Source organism: Equus asinus, chromosome 25 (assembly GCF_041296235.1).
Source record: "Equus asinus isolate D_3611 breed Donkey chromosome 25, EquAss-T2T_v2, whole genome shotgun sequence".
In the NCBI taxonomy this organism is placed as follows: Eukaryota; Metazoa; Chordata; class Mammalia; order Perissodactyla; family Equidae; genus Equus; species Equus asinus.
In genome coordinates, this window is record NC_091814.1 from 37,039,267 (window position 1) to 37,061,086 (window position 21,820).

The 21,820-nt window shown below is 36.7% G+C and overlaps 1 protein-coding gene across 6 annotated transcripts in view; it reads right to left on the reverse strand.

Annotated features, from left to right (window-relative positions):
- Positions 1–21,820, reverse strand: part of PLA2G4A (phospholipase A2 group IVA) — a 149,297-nt gene that overhangs the window by 61,953 nt on the left and 65,524 nt on the right. For all 6 annotated transcript variants that reach the window (XM_014865783.3, XM_070497087.1, XM_014865785.3 and 3 more), the window contains 3 exons: positions 15,511–15,659; positions 14,480–14,593; positions 3,284–3,321 (listed from right to left, as the gene is read on the reverse strand). In XM_014865783.3, coding sequence (XP_014721269.1) covers positions 3,284–3,321; positions 14,480–14,593; positions 15,511–15,659 — 301 coding nt within the window. The remainder of the gene's footprint in view (positions 1–3,283; positions 3,322–14,479; positions 14,594–15,510; positions 15,660–21,820) is intronic.

Genomic DNA, 21,820 nt, shown 5'->3' on the forward strand with positions numbered 1-21,820 from the left:
GAGGAGCACACTTGAGAAGTACTCTCTTAATGAATCACCTTGGCTAATGGATGGCCTCCTGTGACAAAGGAAGGAACTTCTAATGGTAGAACTTTGGACAACCACAAATGAGTTTATGACTGGTGGATTTCAGAACCCTTCATTATATACCCTTCCTTTCTAATCACGGCAGCAGCAATCCCTCGGATACCTATACCATGCCAGAAACCACATTAGGTATTACATACGGACCGCTGCAACAGGGGTGGGAGTCAATATTACACGTTATTATACACTATCGTATTACTTTTACAAGTCCATATTATAGAAGGAAAAAACTGAGAGGTTAGAATCACAGAGCAAATGTGATATACTTTCCATTATGCAATAATGCCTCACAAACCACCAGGTCCTAATACTGAATTCTAAAACCAGCTACTGAATTTAAAAATACTAAAAAAAAAAAAACCCCGAGCAATTTATGTTGTGATGTGAATAAATGCAAAATGTGGAAAGCAAGAAGATCACTAATAAAATACTGTCTCTTTACCATAAAAGTAAGTCCTTCTCTTCAGAGTCAATTAAATTTAAGTGATTTCTGTTAATTCAGTGTAATTCTTCCTTTAAAATATAGAACAAGAGACTGCAAAGCCTCTCTATAGTGATATTTGATCATTACAAATAACATTTTAATTACTACTTCCCAAAGGACAAATATGGATAACTCACAAAAGAGCAAGTATGATTCATAATAGAAAATAAAAGAATAAATATTTCATTTCAATAGCAAATTTTAAAAATACTCATTATTAAATTAGTAATTTTAAAAAATATTTTAAATATCTATTTTCCAGCACTGGAAAAGGTAAAGTAACATTGTTATTATCATACATTCATTTTGGGAATATAAATTTGCAAAACACTTTGGAAAAGTGATTAGGCAATGAGCACTAAAAATAATTAAAATGTGTAATCCCTTTGACTGAGAAATTCTATTTCTGGATATCTACTTTAAGTAAAGTCACTGTAAATTTTGAAAAGATTACTTAATCATATTATCCAGTAATAAGGAAATGATCATTATATACAGTATATCAAAGCACTGACTACACAGCTATTAAATTAGATTATTATGAAGATTATGTAACAAGGTGGGAAAAGAATAAGAGAGTGAATTAGCCTTTTTTTAAGTCAAGTCTTTTTCTATTATTATTAGTTATTACAATATATTAGGTTGAGTATCTTCTAACCACTTTAAGAAATAAAAATCTTACCTGCACAGTCGGCTCTGTGACTCTCCCTCACTTTTATTTCCTTTTCTGCTCCTCAGAGGAAACCACTACCTTCAACTTGCTCTTTATTATTCCAATGTATTTATTTATAATTTTACAATACATATTATGTCTCTAAGATATAGAATCATTTTACAGGTTTTTAATTTTTTATAAATGCTATTGACTTTTTTATAAATGCTATTGCATGTTTTCTGCAAATTATTTTTTTCCAATGAACATTTTGTTTTTAAGATTCATCTGTGTATATAAATAGAACTAATTCAAACATTTTTACTATTATTGAGTATTTTTATTATGTGGTTATAGAATAACTTACTTATCCATGAACATCAAGGTTGCTTTCAATTTTTTTAACTATTACAAAGAGTACCACTATGACATTTGATGTACACGTGGGAAACTTTCCTATGATATATGATCTTTAGAAAGAACATCTCATTAAATCATCACAATAGATATGCTTATAAAGTACTCTTTTCTATTTTACAAATGAGTAAAAAAGTGATTACAAATCTTTCAATCATTAACATAATTAGCAAGCAGTAGATTTAAATCCAGGACTTCTCATTCTAGAACTCATGTTCCATGTCATGCACTGTGCTGATCATTATCTTACATTAACAGAGCAATGAACATAGATGTTTAGAAGATATCAGTACAAAAGTATCTAAATAAAATTCAAAATATTTGAGCAATTTTAAAAATATAGTAACAAAAGCATGGTTCCTTTATTTCTTCTATGTATTATTTTTAACTCTTCAATTAATTTTCTTTCTTGATTTTATTTTATTTTTAAGGGAAGACATTCCATGGAAAATAAAATTTTTCTTTAAAGAACATTTCTGTTAGAGTCAAGACAAATTAATGCATGAAAATAGAGTTTGATTAAAGTTCATTATAAATACATAGCAAATTGCTTCTGGACATATGTACACTATTTAGCTGAGTTTTTGCTACATTTTTTGACAACTGTGCTTTGTTAAAGCCCATTTCTTTTACATAACATGGTCCTACTTACATCAGTGAAGACTATTTCCCATTAAAACAAGCAGCATTATTGTCATGGTCGAATAACAAGAATATTTCTAATCTCATGCCAAAATATACCACTTTAAGCAAGAATCAACGTAATGCAAAATAAAATTCAAAAAGCAGGATTGTCCTTTGATACTTCCTGATATGTATTAAGGAACAATGGTAATTTACGCAATAATTTACGCAATATGTTCCAGGGATCAAAATAAGAGAAAGAAAACCTAAACCCAATGTCATTGTATCCATCACCATTCATTCGGCAAATCACAAGATATGAGGATGTTACACTAACTTATGTGGTGTTTGTGTAAATAAAATGTGTGTACTAGTAACTTTGGTTGAACCCACTTTAACAGGGAAGTTCAAAGAGAGGTTGAGGGAGGTGGGATCTGCTGGATTCAGTTTGGATCAGAGATCAGCTAATTCTCAAGGCAGGGCTGACTCCCCTCAGACTCATCATTTGAAAGTAAATAGATGATTTTCCAACAGTCATTTCTGGAGGCCACTTTGAAAGAGCAACATGTTTCATGGAATTTTACCATTTGTAGTCCTGCTGATCACTATGAATAAAAAGTCTCAATTTTCAGTTTTCCTCCTTTATATGTTCCTATTTCTGTACACTTTTATATTTTTGAATATCTATCTGAATCAACAATGGAAAATAGGCTTAAATAACCAGGTTCATTTCTCTGGGAATAGATATATACTTGAGGGATGTTTCTTTCTAAAAGCCCATATTCTGACATCTATTATTTAACCACCAAACTACTGGAAAATTAAGCAAAGAATATTAGATTTCTTTTGTAATGTTGTACCTATTAGGAGAGAGCTAAAGAAAAGCAAAATGCATTTAATGTTTTTTTATATTCAAACTTGTCAGAATTATTTCATATATTAAAATTATATTCTTCAACAATTAAAACGTCAGTGGATCACTCACAATATTTTCCATCCAATGAAGTAAGCACACTTACCAAACTTCAAGAGACATTTCCAGAATCATTTCAGTGACCTAAAACAGACACATTAGTCAGATTAGGTCATAAAATGGATGTGTATTATATATAATGCAAATAGTCAAAATAATTTTTGAGTGCCAGAGTGTTTTTAAACTAAAAAAAAAAAAAAACCCTACCTGCAACTAAGATATACAACTATGGACGGGGGGGGGGGGGGGGTTTGGGGAGATAAAGCAGAAAAAAAAAAAAACCCTAAAACTAAAAGTAATGTATCTCCATGAAGACCCTAAATTACAGGTGCATTTCAATAAATAATTTTCTTGCAATTTTCCATCAGACGTCTACTTATTAAGTCATTATAGCAAACCTAAGAATCGTCTCTGCATAGCTGTTTTCCTCCTTCACTAAAATGAAGTAGTTCAGTTCCACCATCATTTTTCATGAAACATAAAAATTGCCTGAGATCTAAAAACTACCAAGTCATTGTGTCTATTATTCAGGAGCTGTCCCTGGGCCTCAAAATCAGAGGCTGAAATGGCCGGGAGGTTAAAGAAAATGTGGGTGAAAATTCACACGAGTGCATTTGTGACAAGTGCGAGCTGCAGTAAACTGGAGACAGAACACCTACCCACGGTGGGCAGCAGGACCCAGGGGGAAGCCAACCGTGGGCAGCTCAAAAACCTCTGCAAATGGCATGTGACGCTCAGGTTTTTAATGTTTCAGCACTATGTGAGTCAACCAAACTTAGAGATGGACCCCATCCTGCCAATGGGCCAATCTTGGTTTAATAGAAAAGAAAGTGACTAATATCCAGAGAGAAAAAGGGATATTAAAAGGTGTCTTTCCAGAGACTATAAGTAAGTTGTATAGAAAGACCTTTTCAATACTATCCCTGCCATCAGCTACGAATATTCACATAACTTGAGATTGTTATGAGAACCAAATGAGAAAATGTTTTGATGTTTGCTGCACAACTGTAAGATGGTGCTATTATTTTTATCATATCAGTTACCATAATACAGTTCGAGGGAACCTGTTCAATACCTTCAAATAGAACAGAACTAGCATATGCCCCTTACAATGTGAACAGGATATTTTTAGACCCAACATAAAATGCCATAGATTATATAGGCTGTGTTTTCTTCTGGGTTTCAGGGGATGGAAAAAACCAAACTAGAAGGAGCTTTCTGAAAGGTTAAAATAAGTTCATGGATAATTCTCAGAAAGGTATTGGCATCATCTGTATAAGGATTTGCCTCTCCTAACTGCAAGCTCTGTCTTATGGAGGTTTGTTTTACTAGTTCATTGCATAGTATTTGGCATAAGCAGGTAATCAGAGAATATTTGTTGAATTACTGTGCAGATGAGTGTGACCGGGAGCACATCAGACAATCTTTTCCTGTCAAGAAATACCTCACTGCTACAAGAGAGAAAATCATGGGCTGGACCAACCCAAATAGCAGCTCCCATGGAATTCTGTGACCTTTATTCTTCAAAGCGGCATATAAATATTACTTTGAAGTTAATAAAATAATCAAGAATACCAGTACAAATAGAATTATACATGCTCAGATGAATCATAGTTCGGTATGTCAAAAAGGTGATTGGCTTCAAAACAATTAATGTAATTGCTGTCTATTCTACCAATGAAGGTGTTGCTCACATTATGTCTATTCGCAGTTTGAAAATTTCAAATAGTCTTTCCTAAAGAGAGTTGTAAAACAGTTTATAATGAATGAGGTTACTTTGAATATTTAATAAGAAAAACAAGGTATGGGTAAAACATGGTCTCTTTTTTTCAAAAAAAAAAAAATACACGAAAGATACTATTAAAATGAGACTAGATTTACTGTTTTTATCTCCAGAGGCAAAAAGCACCATAAGAGAATGGAAACTAAAAGACCAATATTACGACTCAATGTGGAGTTTTCCAACAAATGGAAAGATTTAAATCTGGAATGGGCTTTCTGTTCTAATGTGCCACCTCCTGACAGAAAGTGTTCAGGGAAAAGCTGGTTTCCCATCTGGCAGGGCCCTAAGCAATTTATATATTAAAATAGTCAATGCCTGAATATATCTATTGCCTACTTATCCTGACAACTTAATAACTAAAAGGAAAACCAACTGTACCATGTTTACAGTCCTATTCATCTTCTCTATAATAACAACACTTCTTGGCTAAGACATTCGTGATCCTAGACAGACTGACAGGACTCTTTAAATAAAGGCAGGATGCAAGAAGAGAAGAGAGGATATTTCTGCCATTTGGAATATCACAGACTGTGTTGCCATGGTGCTCGTCACATGGATTGGGACGCTCACTTTCACTTGTTGCCCAAGTGGATCACCCACAACCAGGAGGAAATTTTAAACTCTCCCCCATGCACTATGTTCAGACACGCCATGAAGATTGACACTCATGATCTCTCTGCACCTCTTACCTGGAACGTGTCATTTAGATAAAATAGCCACAAAAACATGTACTTCCTATGAGGCACTAAACACTTATTGTAAACTCCTTCCCACACACTGCATAAAGCTCTCCACTTACAGTCTTTCAGGGTGCTTGCATTATCAAGGCAATTAGAAGAAAAGGTGACTAAATCTCCAGGCTCTCCCCAACCCCATAATACTTAGCTAGGAATCAGAATAAGTGAGAAGAACCCCACCTCTTCTAGGAATTATAAATGTGAGAAGTGGGCTGTAATTTCCACATTCTTGTGGAAAACAACACTCTCTTCTTTGAATTCCACAGTGGAAAGCAATTTTAGAAGCTTATAATGCGAGATGTTTGGTTTGGGGAGGGAGAGGGAAACTAGAGGAGAGAAACTATTTAAAAAAAAAAAAAAGTCATTCCAGGGTTAAGTTCGCCCACGCTCTGCTTTGGTGGCCCAGGGTTCACTGGTTCGGATCCCAGGTACGGACCTACACACTGCTCATAAGTCATGCTGTGGTTGGCGTCCCACATAGAAAATAGAGGAAGATAGGTATAGGTGTTAATCTTCCTCAAAAAAAAAAAAAAAAGCCATTTCAAACTTAAAAGTAATTTAAAAGTTATCTAATCCACTAATTCCCTTGCAAACTTTCCAGGATCGTTTTGAAATAATAAAGCTAAAGGAACAAGCATAGTGTCTGGCATTAAGGGGGTCCTTTAAAATTATTGTTACAAAAAGATGCACACAGTCAAATAATTTTAAACTTGAGAATCTATCCTATTAGTAAAGAGTCTTCAAACATACTGTGCCTTCTCTTACGAATCTACTCGAAGATTTACAACCTTTACTTTTAATAAGACATTATTTTGAATTCTGATCCCTCTTGTGTCAATTTACTTTTTGTTCTCGGTAGAAATAAACAGGAACTAATAACATGTTGATTTAATAATCATTTACATCTTTCAAGAGAATTACATAATATTTCCTGCTTTATCTGTATTTACCTGACCTGTGTAAGATAAAAAGTAAAATTACGTTAAAAAAATTAGGGTCACTTTTGCCATGAGTCATGTTTCTATACAATAAACTCCATCCTGTGAAGAAGGAACCGGATGTAAATCTAACAAGGAAGCAATTCAAAGGCAGAGTGGAAATTACAAACCCGCCAATACAAGGTAGGTCATATCTAAATAAATTTTGCATGTTTAAAATTAAATAAGACACTGATAAAATTATTTTTTAAAGTATATATGATTTCTTTTTTTGATAACACTAAAAATTAACATTTATTTTTTATTGAGGTATAATTGACATATAATATTTTATTAGTTGTAGGTGTATAACATAATGATTCAATACTTGTATATATTGCAAAACGATCACCACTGTAAGCCTAGTTAAGATATGATTTCTTAATAAAATAAAATTAGCATTTACTACCAGGAATCATTTAATCCACTACCCAAGAATTCAGGCTAAGTGTGCCCCCCAAAATATCCCAGACAGTCTGAAAAGATTCAAAAGATAAAAAAATACACAATTTCCCCTTTAGCCATGCTCTGCTCGATCACAGAGTTTTCCTCCTTACATCTGATGGTCTCTCCTTCTTTAATTTAAGGTCCCTTTTCCTTATACGGACATTGGAAATTCTTAAAGAGCTGTGTAATCATTAGCTATCACACAAAAAAACAGACTTCCTACAGCACTGCTATCAAACCAAAATACCAACTCTTTTTCTCCAAATGGGAATCTCTCAGACTCTCCAGTTTTTCTTTTTTAAATTTCACTTAGTTTCGTTATGCCTGTCTGAGTAATTCCCAGGTTTTCTGTCTTTCCCGTAAGTACATTCGTTTATCTATTCATCCAAAAACGATTCTAGCACCTAATGTGTGTCAGGCTGAGTGTGACATGGTTCAGATGCTGAACACGTTCTACTCTCTGATGGAATTCAAGTCCAGTCGAGGACCGCAAAGATAACAAGAGCATTCTAAAATGCTCTATAATTTACAAGCTAAAAATTGTAGAAGTGCCAAAAATGCTCGCTTATGTTTCCATTGCTAGTATCTCAAAATAAAAATGGATCCCTTCTTAAAGCCAGGAATTGTCTGACCTATGTTTGAACTCCACCCTGCATCAATGTGATGGCATTCACATCTTAGCCAAAGATCTCCCAAATTTCTCACAAAATTATATAGTTCCCTTGTTTTCCCTTCCAAACTCTGCTTCATCTCATTCATTTAGCTAAATTGTAGTCTTTGCCCTCATACTTCAATACATAGTTTTCCAATGAAATCATTCTGATACCAACCTAATTCTGAACTCATCATCAAAACTCTTGTGTATTTTAAGCTTTACCACTCTCTTCCAGAGAACGACCTCATTGACTTCATTCATGTTCAAGTTGCAATCACGAAGAAGCAATAATCAAAGAAAGCAATTGGCCAAAATTAGATAGCACAGAAGCCATGAGACATGGTTCTTCTAAAAAAATAACACTAACTCCTAAATAAAGATGGCAAATTAAAACACTGTATGATGTAAACTTAGAGACTATCTTCCTCAAAGTATTTGCCAAAACAAACTAATTTCATCTAGAGCATAAAGAAGTGTAATCTTTCTCTGCACTACTAAACCTTAGCATTTTCATGATTCTCTTGAAGTAGGCTACTGCTTTTAAACAAAACACACTAAATTCTAAAGATCCTATATCTTTCCACTTTAAAATGGGATACTGTAACTCAAAGCCACACTTGATATATTCAGTAATGGGTGACTAGAACATTTTTGGACTCTGCTGAAACAAATGATTGCTGAATTTATAGGCTCTTCCTATATATAAATAAGTTCATTTTGGTCAATAAGTTCAAACAAATAAGTCAGCTTAATAATCAATCAAGTCAGCTTCAGGAAACACATGACAAATAGTTACATCTGGCCAGTTACAATTATAATGAGAATATCTAACATTTATTTAGTGCTTACCGGGCCAGGCACTGTTCTAAAACTTTCGATGCATTAACTCATTTAACCATAACCACAACTCTAAGAGGTAGGTACTATATACAATCCTGTTTTGCAGATAAGGATACCTGGCAAAGAGAAAAAAATTAACTTGTCCAACATCACACAGTGAATAAGTAGCAGAAGCACGATTCCAACCCAGGCAGTGGCTGGCTGAGTTTGAACCTGAGATTAAAAGCAGCAGGTTCTGCTAGTTTCTCTCGAAGGACAACTCTGATGCTCACTAAACTCATGATTGACAAACACAAGCTAACTTAGATTTTATAAATGTTACCTGAAAAATAAAAAGTGTGGACTTAGCCCTAAGATTGGCTTTCTCCTCAAAAAAAAGTTCTAAAATTGAGTTGAGGGATAAATCAGTCTCAAGAAGAGCTGGATCCACAGCTTTCCAACGTTAGCCGACCTTCACCACCACTAGGCAATCATTCCATTCAACTCACTGACACATCAAGGCTGTTGCTAGATTTATTTTCCTCAAGTCACCCTGTACTCCTCAGTACTCACTATTTTCTACTGAAGTAGTCTGCTAAAGCTGAATCAACCTTTTGGTTTTCAATAGCAAACATTTGCTGCGTCTTTTCCTACTAACTTTTTGCTTACTAATATTTCTGAGGAAAAAGTCAAATTGGGTTTTCTCTAAATTCCCCATTACCTGGTCCAAAACCTTACGTGACTCACTGCTGCCTGTAAGATAGCATTCAAATGCCAACGTCTTGAGTTTGAGCTCTATTATGGTCTGATCCCAAGGTACCTGTTCTTCCTTCATGCACGAATGCTCTGCTCCTATCACATCTGTCTAGTCTCTGTTTCCTGAACATGCTTATCCTTTCTAGTCCCATGACTATGAGCAAAGGCTCAGGCTGTTCTCTCCACTGGAACAGCCTTCCAACCCTTTAGAGATCCAACCACATCCTTCCTTTAAGGACAAGCCTAAGCCATTGATATCCACTGTAACCCACAATGGTCTACTGCAACCCCATCCCCTTGTGCCTCTCTGTCCTCAGCTCTTACCATTCTCCCTGGTACTCTTTCTTTGTGTCCAGCCATACTCTCCCCCCTGCTGTTACTCAACATGCCAGGCAAACTTCTGCTTCAGGATCTTTCTACCCAGAGAGTCTTCTGCCCTCAACACCATCAGAGATACTTTTCTTAGCCATGTTTTGGAACTGCATTTGCAACTCCCTTCACACATATATGTGTACTCCCCTCTCCTCATTCCCTGGTTTATTTAGCACTTATCACTATCACTATCTCACACAAGTATCCTTAACGTATTTATCTTGCTTCTTATCTATCTTACTAAGTAGAATATAAGTTCCACGGGGATAGGGATTCTTGTTTTGTTCACTGCAGGACAGACAGTGCCTAAAGGCTGTCTGCGACACACTGGGTGCTCAATAGTTATTTGTGAAATGAATGAATGAATCATTCCTTCTTATAACTCTCATTGCAATATATATGCACTATTTACTTGGCACTTAAAATTATAATAATGTAAATACTAAGCTCTAGTTAACAATATGCTGAAGTGTTTATGGGTGAAGCATGCTGTTGTCTGTGATTTGTTTTTAAATGCATCCAAGAACTAAGATGGTTTGAGGATGGATAGTGGGAAAGATATGCGGCAAAGCAAGTAGAGTAAAATGTTAACTGTAGAACCTAGCTGGCAGTTACATGGGTATTCAGTGTACAAATCTTTCAACTTTTTATATGCTTGAGAATTGTGATAATAAAACTTGGGGAAAAAACGTCATGCTTTAGAAAGGCCTTCCCTGATTATATAAATGGTAGTTGCCCACCAACTGTTCTCTATCACATCCTTCTGTTTTATTTTCTTCATAATATTTATCACGAGCTGATGTATTGATTACCCTTTCGCTCTGTTGTCTATTTACCTTCCCCATTATAATACAAGCTCCCTAAGAACCAGAACATCACCTATCATGTCCTCTGCCATTTGTCCATCATCAGGAACGTTGCCTGGCACATAAGTGGTTTAACAAATAACTCCTAAGTATGTAAACCAATGAATAGATGCCTCATGATACTGCTTATTATATTACTTCTCTGTTGATATATGAAGGCCTACTCTTTTCCCAACAGATTATTGGTTCCTTGAAAATGGAACTTTTTGTAGCTTTCTTAATGTTTAGCAAAGTTTTAAGTGCACAATAAAAGCTCATTAAAAAATTATCTATTGACAGGTTATGTGATTTTAAAATTATATAATAAAGATTTTTATTATTATTATTTGTTTCCATATCTGTAAAACGGAAGAACTGAAAACTTTTGGGTGAAAATGGTCAAACAATAAGACATTCTTTCTGAATCACGGAATTTTATAAACTAGAAAGGATCTTAGAAATAAGTTAATCAAAACTTCATTTTAGAAAAAAAGAAAATAACACTCAGAGGGAAAGACAACTCAAACCTTCTAGAGAGAGGTCAATGACAGATAAAATGAGAGTCTGGGTCTCCCAATTCCCACTTCCTAGCGCGAGTAGGTGGGACAGGCGCTGGGGAATCTGGCATCTCCATTTGGAGGCTCCTGCTCTTTCTCCAGCTGGCTGCTAGCCGCAGAAATCACTCTATGTTGACTCAGTACTAACTTTTGGATGACAAAATGTTGAAGGGGTTTTTGCTAATCAAGTCCTAAAAGCACTCACTCTTCTTTTGTCAAATCCATGTGCACACTTTACTGTCCCAGATTGCCATAGTCATCTCCAAGAACTGTTCAAAAACTTCTTCCCCCACATGATTCCTTCACAACCTGTTCCCTCTTACAAGCTCTGAATATTGCAGAAAGGAGACTGTCGTCCTCTGAAAGATTCAGAGATTCAGAGATGAGGACAGACTGGATGTGTGCATAGGGCACGCCACGCGATCTGGGGACGACAGGAGGCTCTCCAACTAGCCATCACGCATCTACCTCTCCCCCAACTCCCATCACAGGTCACAACTCAAAGAACTGTTGTTCAGATGAAAACTACAAAGGACTCTTAAGAACAGAGTAACAAAAAAAAAGCTGCTAGGCCAACTGTTTTCTCAGGCACACTTAAAAAAATAATTATGTAAGCTACTTTAAATTCAGGAATGTAGAAAGTCTGTTTTAGAGCCCGAGGGTTACACACCTAACCATAGGAAATGACAGGAGGAGAGGAAATGCATGTTTCCCTACAATATCTTCTCTTATAATCAGTCTTTGTGTCATAGACTGAAAAGCAGAAAAAAACATTATACTTTGGAAAGGCCAATCCATGCTTACAAAACCCTGAGCAAACGTTGATTGAGAACAGGTCCTAGCAATGTGCCATAGGCGAGGTCTATGGATGTGAGCCTTTGGCCACCTCTAAACTCCTTCCCCCCACTACTCACCAACACGGACCTGGCAAGCATGTAACCTGCCCTGCCCCAACTTGCTTCCTTCTTGCAAGACTCCATGCCTTTGCAGTTTCTCCTGCCTAGAATGATCATCACTGCTTCTCTGCCTGCTGAAATCCTATTCTTTTCTCAAGGTAAAACAAGAGCAACATTTACATAGTGCTTAATGTGTACCAGGCACTGTTGTAGGCACATGTATGTATGCATACACCTATGCGTGTATAGTATTTATATGGATTTCTATAATCAATTATTATTACATATTTAATACAAAGTTAATTATATGCCTAAGAAACCTACAACTAACATATAACATACGTATTATAACTACTAACATATGTTATATGTTAACATATAACATATAACAACTAACATATGTATTTTCTCTAAATTATATTGAATTATAATTTAATAACTATACTTAAATATATTTTAAATATATTTACATGTAACACACATAGGTATATTTATATATATAAATTATAAAGACTCCCCTTTGAGATATTATCTCCCCTTTGCAGATGAGTAAACTGAGGCACAGAGGATCTAAGTGATTTCCCCACGATGAAACAAGGGACAGAGCTGAGATTTAAACACCAAAGTGCTTGGCTTCAAATGCCAAGGTGTTAACCACTGTGTTCACTGTTCAACCTCTTCAAAGTCCCCTACCGACACAGTCACCCCTGGCCTCCTCTCATGACACGATCTTTCTTTGTTCTGTCTTCCACTGCGCTCTGTACCTCATTGAGACTCATCTCACTGCATGGAGGTTCCTTTTTGTCACATGTCTATAGCTCCTTATGTCCACTTCCCTCTCCAACCCCTACCTCAATGCTAACCAGATGAAGATAATTGGGGGAACAGCTTCCTGTACCTTGTTCTTCTTTACATTCCCTGCACAAAACACAATGGCTGATACACAGTGGATTTCAATACACATTTGCAAAAGGAATGAATGAAATAGCTTTAAAAGAGGTCAACAGAAATTTGGGCAGCATATCTCTTGGCACTGGACAGAAGACATGCTTCCTGGAGCAGCCGAGGGGATCACAGGGAGTGTGTGACTAGAGTGTCCTTACAGCACCTGGGTCGCTCTGATGGCATGAACTGGTCAAGTAGCCCTTTGGGCTTAAGTTAGTTTCTAAATAGATATACATTCATTCAGTAAACATAAACTATGTATTAACTCTGTACTTCGGCATACATAACCAGTTTCCTGACCTATAGGATTGTAGTTTATGGAGGGGTGGGAATGAAAGATTGAACAGCTTAAATGATTCAGTCCCAATGAATTCCACAGATAATTATCATCGAGTTCAAAGCAGGAAGAGGACATTTTGGATGGTAACACTCAGGAAAGGAGGTGAGAGCTAAGAGACAGGCAGGTTTGGGTGAGGAAAGGGATTTCAAAAGTCATTCCAAGGTTGAGAAAAACAGTTTCCCACAACAAGAAGAAACTAATAATTAACCAGCCTTCTGCATGCTGGTCCACCAGTTGTTTACACTTCTCACTGTAAACTACCCAATCTCTTACAAAATTCAAAATCCAATGTTTGCTCTGTATAAATAATTTTTCTAGGGTTTTATTACTCCTAAATAAATTATTGCACTTCAGAAATGCAGCAAATCTAGAAATACAGTTATGCCTCACCTAACGATAGGAATGCATTCTGAGAAATGTGTCCTTAGGTGATTTTGTCGTGTGAATATCATAGAGTGCACTTACACAAACCTAGACGGTACAGACTACTACACAGCTGGGCTATATGGTACCAATCTTATGGGACCACTGTGGTACACGTGGCCTGTCGCTGACGGAAACGTGATGCAGCGTGTGACTGTACAAAGATAACAATAACCTCAAAACCATTTCTGCTGACTTTTCACTGCTTTGGCCCTAATTATGTGAGGATTATTTGAGATGGAAGTATCCCTCCATAGAGGCTTAATTTATTACTACACATGTAATTTTGGAATAATTTGGATGTCCCAACAGTTTTCTTTGAGTTCACTCATTTGTTCTATCTCTCTGCCCTTCCTCTCAGATTTTACACTTCCCTTATTTTCCCGAATGTTTGCGTTAGACCTCCCAATGGGGTCCAAAGACATTGCTGAATCCCGGTGTTACTATCTGGAGCCACAAAAGGTATTAACGTCTCTGTGGTACTTAGTGTAATACCTCAACCAAAGTTTATAGATATCAGAATAATAAAAGATTAGGGGAAGAAGTAAAAGGAAAATAACATTTTCCCTTTAGAAAACAAAACTTTCTCAAGAATAAATAAATAAACTTTCCCAACATTAAACCCAACTCTCCAGAATAATAGATTTTATCTGACATAAGGTTGAAAAATAACTCTGTTGGGTTGCTTACTTGGTTGAAAATGAAAGGAACCTCTTTCTTCTCTCCCACTTTCATAGACGATATGGGAAATGTTGCTGTCCCCAGAGTTTCATCCATGACATAATTGGCATCCATTAACGTAATCTGGGGAGGAAAAGGTAGAGCACAAGTATAAAATTCCCCTTGGATCTTGAAAATGTAAATTGTCTACCACACTTAAAAAATGAAAGTTCTCAGGGCCGGCCCAGTGGTGTAGTGGTTAAGTTCACATTTTCCGCTTCTCAGCAGCCCAAGGTTCACTGGTTCGGATCCCAGGTGCAGACATGGCACCCCTCAGCAAAAGCCATGCTGTGGTAGGCGTCCCACGTATAAAAGTAGAGGAAGATGGGCATGGATGTTAGCTCAGGGCCAGTCTTCCTCAGCAAAAAGAGGAGGATTGGCAGTAGTTAGCTCAGGGCTAATCTTCCTTAAAAAAAAAAAAAAGAAAAGAAGTTCTCAAATGATATTTAATCATCATTTGAGGTTTTCAGTATTCAACCAGTAACGATACTTTGTCTTTTCTTTCTGAACCACATTCGTTACTAAAATAATAATCAATGTTTTCATTATTATGTTTGCAAAAATAGAACTTTATCCCCTCTCAGGGGAAATGCTATTTTGGAATATGAGAAAGAAATGAATGTACAAAATTCATGCCACTATTTTGGGAAAGATGTATTAAAACTTATTTTAAAGTTAATTGTTTGAACTTTAAGTTAATAAAAAAAGTTGACTTATTTTAAAGTCATATCAAGTAACAATACTTTTATTCTGTTGTACTTGGATCCACCTCTTTATAACAGAAAATAGGCTTTCTCCAAAGCACATGGGGAGGGTTCTTCCCAGCTCTACCTAACTCCTGCATTGTCCATTGGACACTCACATAACTTGATGTGCGCCATCTCGTCTACCATGTTGCCCAGCTGGACTCTAACTGGGGAAAAGAAGGCAGTAAGGGGACAAACTCAAGCATCAACCTCAAATGAATGATGACCATCTAAGTCTCTATAGGATTCACTTACCTCCAAAACATTTTCCTGATTCGGATCCAAAATAAATTCAAAGGTCTCATTCCACACGGGGTTTATGTTGTTATTGAAGTGTCTTGTTCTCTTCCTGCTGTCAGGGGTTGAGGAGATGAAAAGTTCCACGTAGGGATCTGGAGTGTCAACTATTAAAAGTAAACACATGGGAGAAGGAGGCAAAAATGTGATTCCTAGTTCCTTTTTTTTTTTATTTTAATTTTTATTTGTATAGCAGTAACATTGGATTATAACATATAACTTTTAGGTGTACATCATAATATATTCTGAATTCTGTGTAGATTACATCATGTTCACCACCCAAAGACTAATTATATCCATCACCACATATATGTGCCTAATCGCCCCTTTTGCCCTCCCCCTCCCCCCTTCCCCTCTGGTAACCATCATTCCAACCTCTGTTGCTATGTGTTTGTTTGTTGTTGTTTTTATCTTCTCCTTATGAGTGAGATCATACGGTATTTGACTTTCTACCTCTGACTTATTTCACTCAGCATAATACCCTCAAGGTCTATCCATGTTGTCACAAACGGCCAGCTTTCATCACTTGTTATGGCTGAGTAGTATTCCATTGTGTCTATATACCACATCTTCTTTTTCCATTCGTCCCTTGACGGGCATCTAGGTTGCTTCCAAGTCTTGGCTATTGTGAATAATGCTGCAATGAACATAGGGGTGCATGTATCTTTTATGTTCTTTGGATAAATACCCAGCAGTAGAATAGCTGGATCATATGGTAGATCTATTCTTAATTTTTTGAGGAATCTCCATACTGTTTTCCATAGTGGCTGCACCAGTTTGAACTCCCACCAGCAGTGTACAAGGGTTCCCTTCTCTCCACATCCTCTCCAACACTTGTTGTTTCCTGTCTCGTTAATTACAGCCTTTCTGACCAGAGTGAGGTGATATCTCATTGTAGTTTTGATTTGCATTTCCCTGATAGTTAATGATGTTGAACATGTTTTCATGTACCTGTTGGCCATCCGTATATCTTCTTTGGTGATTCCTAGTTCCTAATTTATTTTTATTAATATGCATTGTCAGGTTATTTTCAATGAGTCTGCAGTAACATATTCAAAATGTCTGAGACAAGATAATATATAATATAAGAACATTGTAAATGATATACTTTTTACATATCTTGTCCCTGCCCTTCATAACAGTCCTGGGAGAGAAAATCATTTATTAGGTGTTTTATTCTGTCCATGTAGAGGGTATATTCACTGCAGTCAACCTCTCAGTCCAACTACTAGACAATGAGAGCAATCTCACTCAGCTAACCACAGCAACCACAGTCCTTTCACTGCAGGACTATCATGGTGACAAGATCATGGGTTCAGGATCATGATGCTTGTCTATATTAGAAAAATTATCATCATTACTTTATTTGCCAAAAAAAGTAATAAAATTCAGTGTGAAATAAATATTGTTTGTAGTTATAAGGTTGCCTTGTATGGTTGTACAGGTTGTGCACTGAACGACTCTAAGGGGGGACATTTACATTAGTAGTCAACATATATTTCTGAATTTATTGCGGCAGTATCAATCAGATGGAAGTGAGTGTTTCAAGAAAGCGATAGCTTTTTGTATTACATATAAAGGCTCACTTGAATCAGGGCATGACATGTGTCCCATTTTAAATACAACAGTCTCCTTAGCAGTGGGAGACATTCTTCCAAGATCCCCCCAGTGGATGCCTGAAACTGCAGATAGTACTTAACCCTATATATAGTTTTCTCCTACACACACATACATATGATAAAGTGTAATTTATAAATTAGGCCCAGTAAGAGATCAACAACAATAACTAGTAATAAAATATAACAATTATGCCAATATACTGTAATAAAAGTTACCATAGATCTTAGCAACCTCGGCGTATGATTTACTTCCTTTCCTTTTAAAGTCTAGAACTTTCACGTCTTCACTTACAGGAAGCACTTTATGGCTTCTCTTTGACATATCTGAATCACTACTCTAGGGCTCTGAGTCCATAATTCAGTCAAATAAGAGCCACTTGAACACAAGCTGCGATAGTGGGACAGCTGATCTGATAACCGAGACAGCTACTAAGTGAATAATGGGCGAGAGGTGTGTACAGCATGGAAACACTCAGATGAGTCACGTCCTGGGGTGGGACAAAGCAGGATGGTGCGAGATTTCATCATGCTACTCAGAACAGCACGCAATTTAAAACTTATGAATTGTGGATTTCCAGAATTTTCCATTTAATGTGTTCAGCACACGGTTGACCATGGGGACCTGAAACTGCAAATAAACGGGGATTACCGTAGAAAAAGATAGCTGCAAATAAAGAAACTATTTAAATTTCCTCCCATTGTATATTCACTCAACAACAAGGCAACTGACGCCGAGGAGTAGAAATATTGATCCTCTCTCTTTGGTGGCTCCGTAGAATCCCTCATCTTACAGCATTGTACACACTATATTTTATGGATGAAATTATATGTCTATCTATCTTTTCCAACAAGACTGTCAACAACTTGAGGACAGGGACCAAGTCTTACTCATCCTTCTATCTTCAGAACAATATTTAAGGTCTCCTAACTTAAGGACTTGACTTTTCTCTTTAACACATCCTTTCCCACGTGGCCATTATAATTCATAGCCACAAAAACCAATAATTGAGTAATGACTCTTAGGAACTATTATACACATTAGTCTCATTCAAGTCTCACAACAGCACTATAAGGTAAGTACTTTGTTTTACCATTGAGGCAACAAGAAACGAGAGATGCTAAGCAACCTGCTCAATATCACACAGCTAGTAAGAATCAGAGCCAGATCTGACTGCAACGATCATTCTCTCAATGACATCATGCTTCTAAGCGCTAAAGATGAGATCATAAGGTATGGAAAGAGGAGCTGCACTTAGAGTTTTGGAGAAGAGGGAGAAGGGAGAGAGAGAGTGGTGAAGAAGTCCACACAAAAAGACACAAAAACTGAAAACAAAGGAATGGCAAAAAGGATAGTTCTGAAATGATTGGTTTTCAAAGAGAACTTTTTTAAAAATAAACCTTGTCCTTCGACAATAGTTATGGTCATCAAATAACGTAATCAGTGCCCTTCATTTTTAAACACTGCTCATAATTCTTCTACGTGGTCATCAGATTTTTTTTTAAGTGTTCTTTTTTGCTGCAAAGTGGGAAGATCTACAAACGAGGTATAAGCATTTGGGATCGTCTTGTATTTAATTTTCCCGCTTGGACCTTATGCATCAAGGAGCTCATGCATTATGAAGCTTATGGTCAAGGGCAGCTGAGTCTCAAAAGTGATCGTGCGATATAAACGCCTAGGGTTCTGGTTAAAAACACAGATCCACAACCCCAAAAGCTCAAAATCAGTAGATCTGTCATGGGACCAAAGATCTGCATTTTTTTTTTTTTTAAGATTTCATTTTTTTCTTTTTCTCCCCAAAGCCCCCCAGTACATAGTTGTATATTCTTTGTTGTGGGTCCTTCTAGTTGTGGCATGTGGGATGCTGCCTCAGCGTGGTTTGATGAGCAGTGCCATGTCCGCGCCAAGGATTCGAACCAACGAAACACTGGGCTGCCTGCAGCGGAGCACGCGAACTTAACCACTCAGCCACGGGGCCAGCCCCCAGAGATCTGTATTTTTAAACAAATATTCTAGCTGATAATAAGGTAGGTCATCTTCTGTTCATACTTTTGATATCCTGTTTTAGAGACAAGGAAACAATTATTGCGATTACACTTACTTATTTATTTTTATGGAGATATAACTGGCGTGTAACATTGTGTAAGTGTAAATGTACCATGCATTGGTTTGATATATTTATACATTTCAATTTCTAATGCAGTGCTTATATATCTCAACAGGACCATGGAAGACGAACTAGAAAATAAGAAGACTGAGCAGGAAGGATGGTTAGGGAAAATGGGGCAGAGAGAAGGACAGGCTCCAAGGTGATCTATCCACCTCCTCAACCAGGGGATGATTTTTGCTTTTCCTTAACAGTTTTCCTGCCATCCTGCCAGTGCTCAGGGTTGCGAACCAGAAATAAAACTACATATTTAGAATAGCACGTGGTAGAAGATTATAAAGAAAAATATTTTTCTTCTTTTGAGTAGAAATAAGCATGTGATTTTAAGGAGAAAATTCAATTGGCACTACACATTAAAATGTACAAAAATGTCGCTTTTCATCATCCCATAGGGCTGGTTCTTTCCCATGATGCTAATGATTTTTCATATTGTTCCCCAAAATGTTAGAAAACACAAAACCAAGCAAAAGCCAATCTAGAAAACACAAAGTATGTGGGAAGGGGGGGCATGCAGATGGTAAACATCATTCATTCATTCAACAAATATTTGAGTACCCACCATACGCCAGGAACTGCCTATCAAGAAGCTGTTTGGCTTTGATAGGGAGCCAAACACGAAACTGCAGATCTGAATTATGGAAGTGAGTCAAATGCTAACAGCCTAATTTTAGAGGCAAGGGAAAATGGGAGACAAGCAGATACACTACACCGTGACTAGTAACTCAGTCACGGAGATAATTACACACAAATAAAGTCAAATCGTAGGTGGGGGAATTGCCTTTGGGGGCTTGATCTTCATTTGAATCTTGAAGAAGAGGAGGGAAAGGTTTCCTTGGGCCAAATAAGAGAGAAAGCAGAAAACGATGTTCCTGGGGAGGAACGAGATAGGAAAAGATTGCAGCAAATTGAAGTGGCATAAATCAATCGGTGGTATCACCATCTTCTGAGCCATTTTGGACTCTCCATGGGTCATATGCTTTGAAAAATTCTAACCCTGACAAAATGATAAAGAAAAATACCACAAAACAAGATGCCAACATTACATTTATATGTTAAATCATCAAGAGACCCGTTTTAAAAACTGGAATCCAGTTCAAAGCTTTGTCACTTTAGTTTCTTCTTCTTTTCACTTTTAGATAAAGTCAATATTCTCAAATGTTTGTCAAGAGTGGTAGTTTATCTAGTTTCTTCTCTTGCTTCATTACCAAGAGACTTCAAAATTAAGATGTCAAAGGGTGCTGGACAGGAGAAAACCACTGACAGCTGCAAACTTTGATACTGCAATCTGCATCCTTGCTAATCTTTGCAAACTAAGAAACCTTGGTAGGAGTGGTAGACACCGCAGGATGAAAGAACATTTTTAAGAGGCTAGTTTAAAATTGGATTATGATTATCACATATCTCAGCTTACTTTCTTTATATAATCTCTAATCTTCATTAGCATGGTAGTATGTGGAAGCTTTGAAAAAGGAAAGCAGTCCATTTGACAGCAAAACTTAGTCCAATGCTTTAGAGAAGTTCCTAGATACGCATTAAGGGAAAGAAAAAGTCACATGTAGGAAAAGAAATTTCTTTCTCTTCTGCGTACTTATTTCATGGCTTTGTGAATTCATGCCTGTAGGGTAACTGGGTGTTGAGTCACTGCTTCAGCTTCAACTTGACTCGTTCCAGATAAACAGGTGGTAAAGCAAAGAAGTAATGTGTGGGCCAAGACACTTTCCTACATCTCATCCTTTTATCTAAATCTTGGCGAACAAAAATGTCGGGGGCGTAAGATACAGATCTTTTCTGCTCCCATAAAGATGACATGAAACTACATGCACCAGAAAGAGCTTCAGAATTCCAGGGTTGGAAAACTTTTCATAAACTTCAGTAGTTTCAGGAGTGCCTGCCGAAATTAACAACAGGTCCATCTGTCATTTCAGCTTTGAGCAATATATTATCTGATTGATGATAGGAGCTGGTGGCAGCTTGTAAACTCGAAGCTGTGTTTTAAGATTCTCCATTTGCTTTTTCATATCCACTTGACTTAGCAGCAACTTAAACCCTTTGCTTTGAATAAAGATGACCCATAACCTGTTACAATTTTTGTGATAAACAGCCAAAAGTCACAAAAGAAAGTTACCCCAAATTCAAGATCAAAATATCACATTCTGAATAGCTATGATCCACTGACAATGAACTCAAAGCCAGGTTTCTCAAAATGTAGTCCACTAAACCATCTTCACAGAATCATCTGGAGTGCTAACAAGGCAGACACCTTGCATCTTCAGTCAGAGTCTTCAGTGTGGGCTTGGAAATCTGCATTTTTAACAACCTGCGCAGATGATTCTTATGCACACAAGTTACTTTGAAACAAAGTTTAAAGTATAGTATTAGAATGAACTAAGGAATAATAACATCTACAGAAAAGTAGAAACATTTTGGCATCGAGAAATCAACAGGCTTACTGGCCTTCTGTCATGGAGTCAGTCTACACGGAGA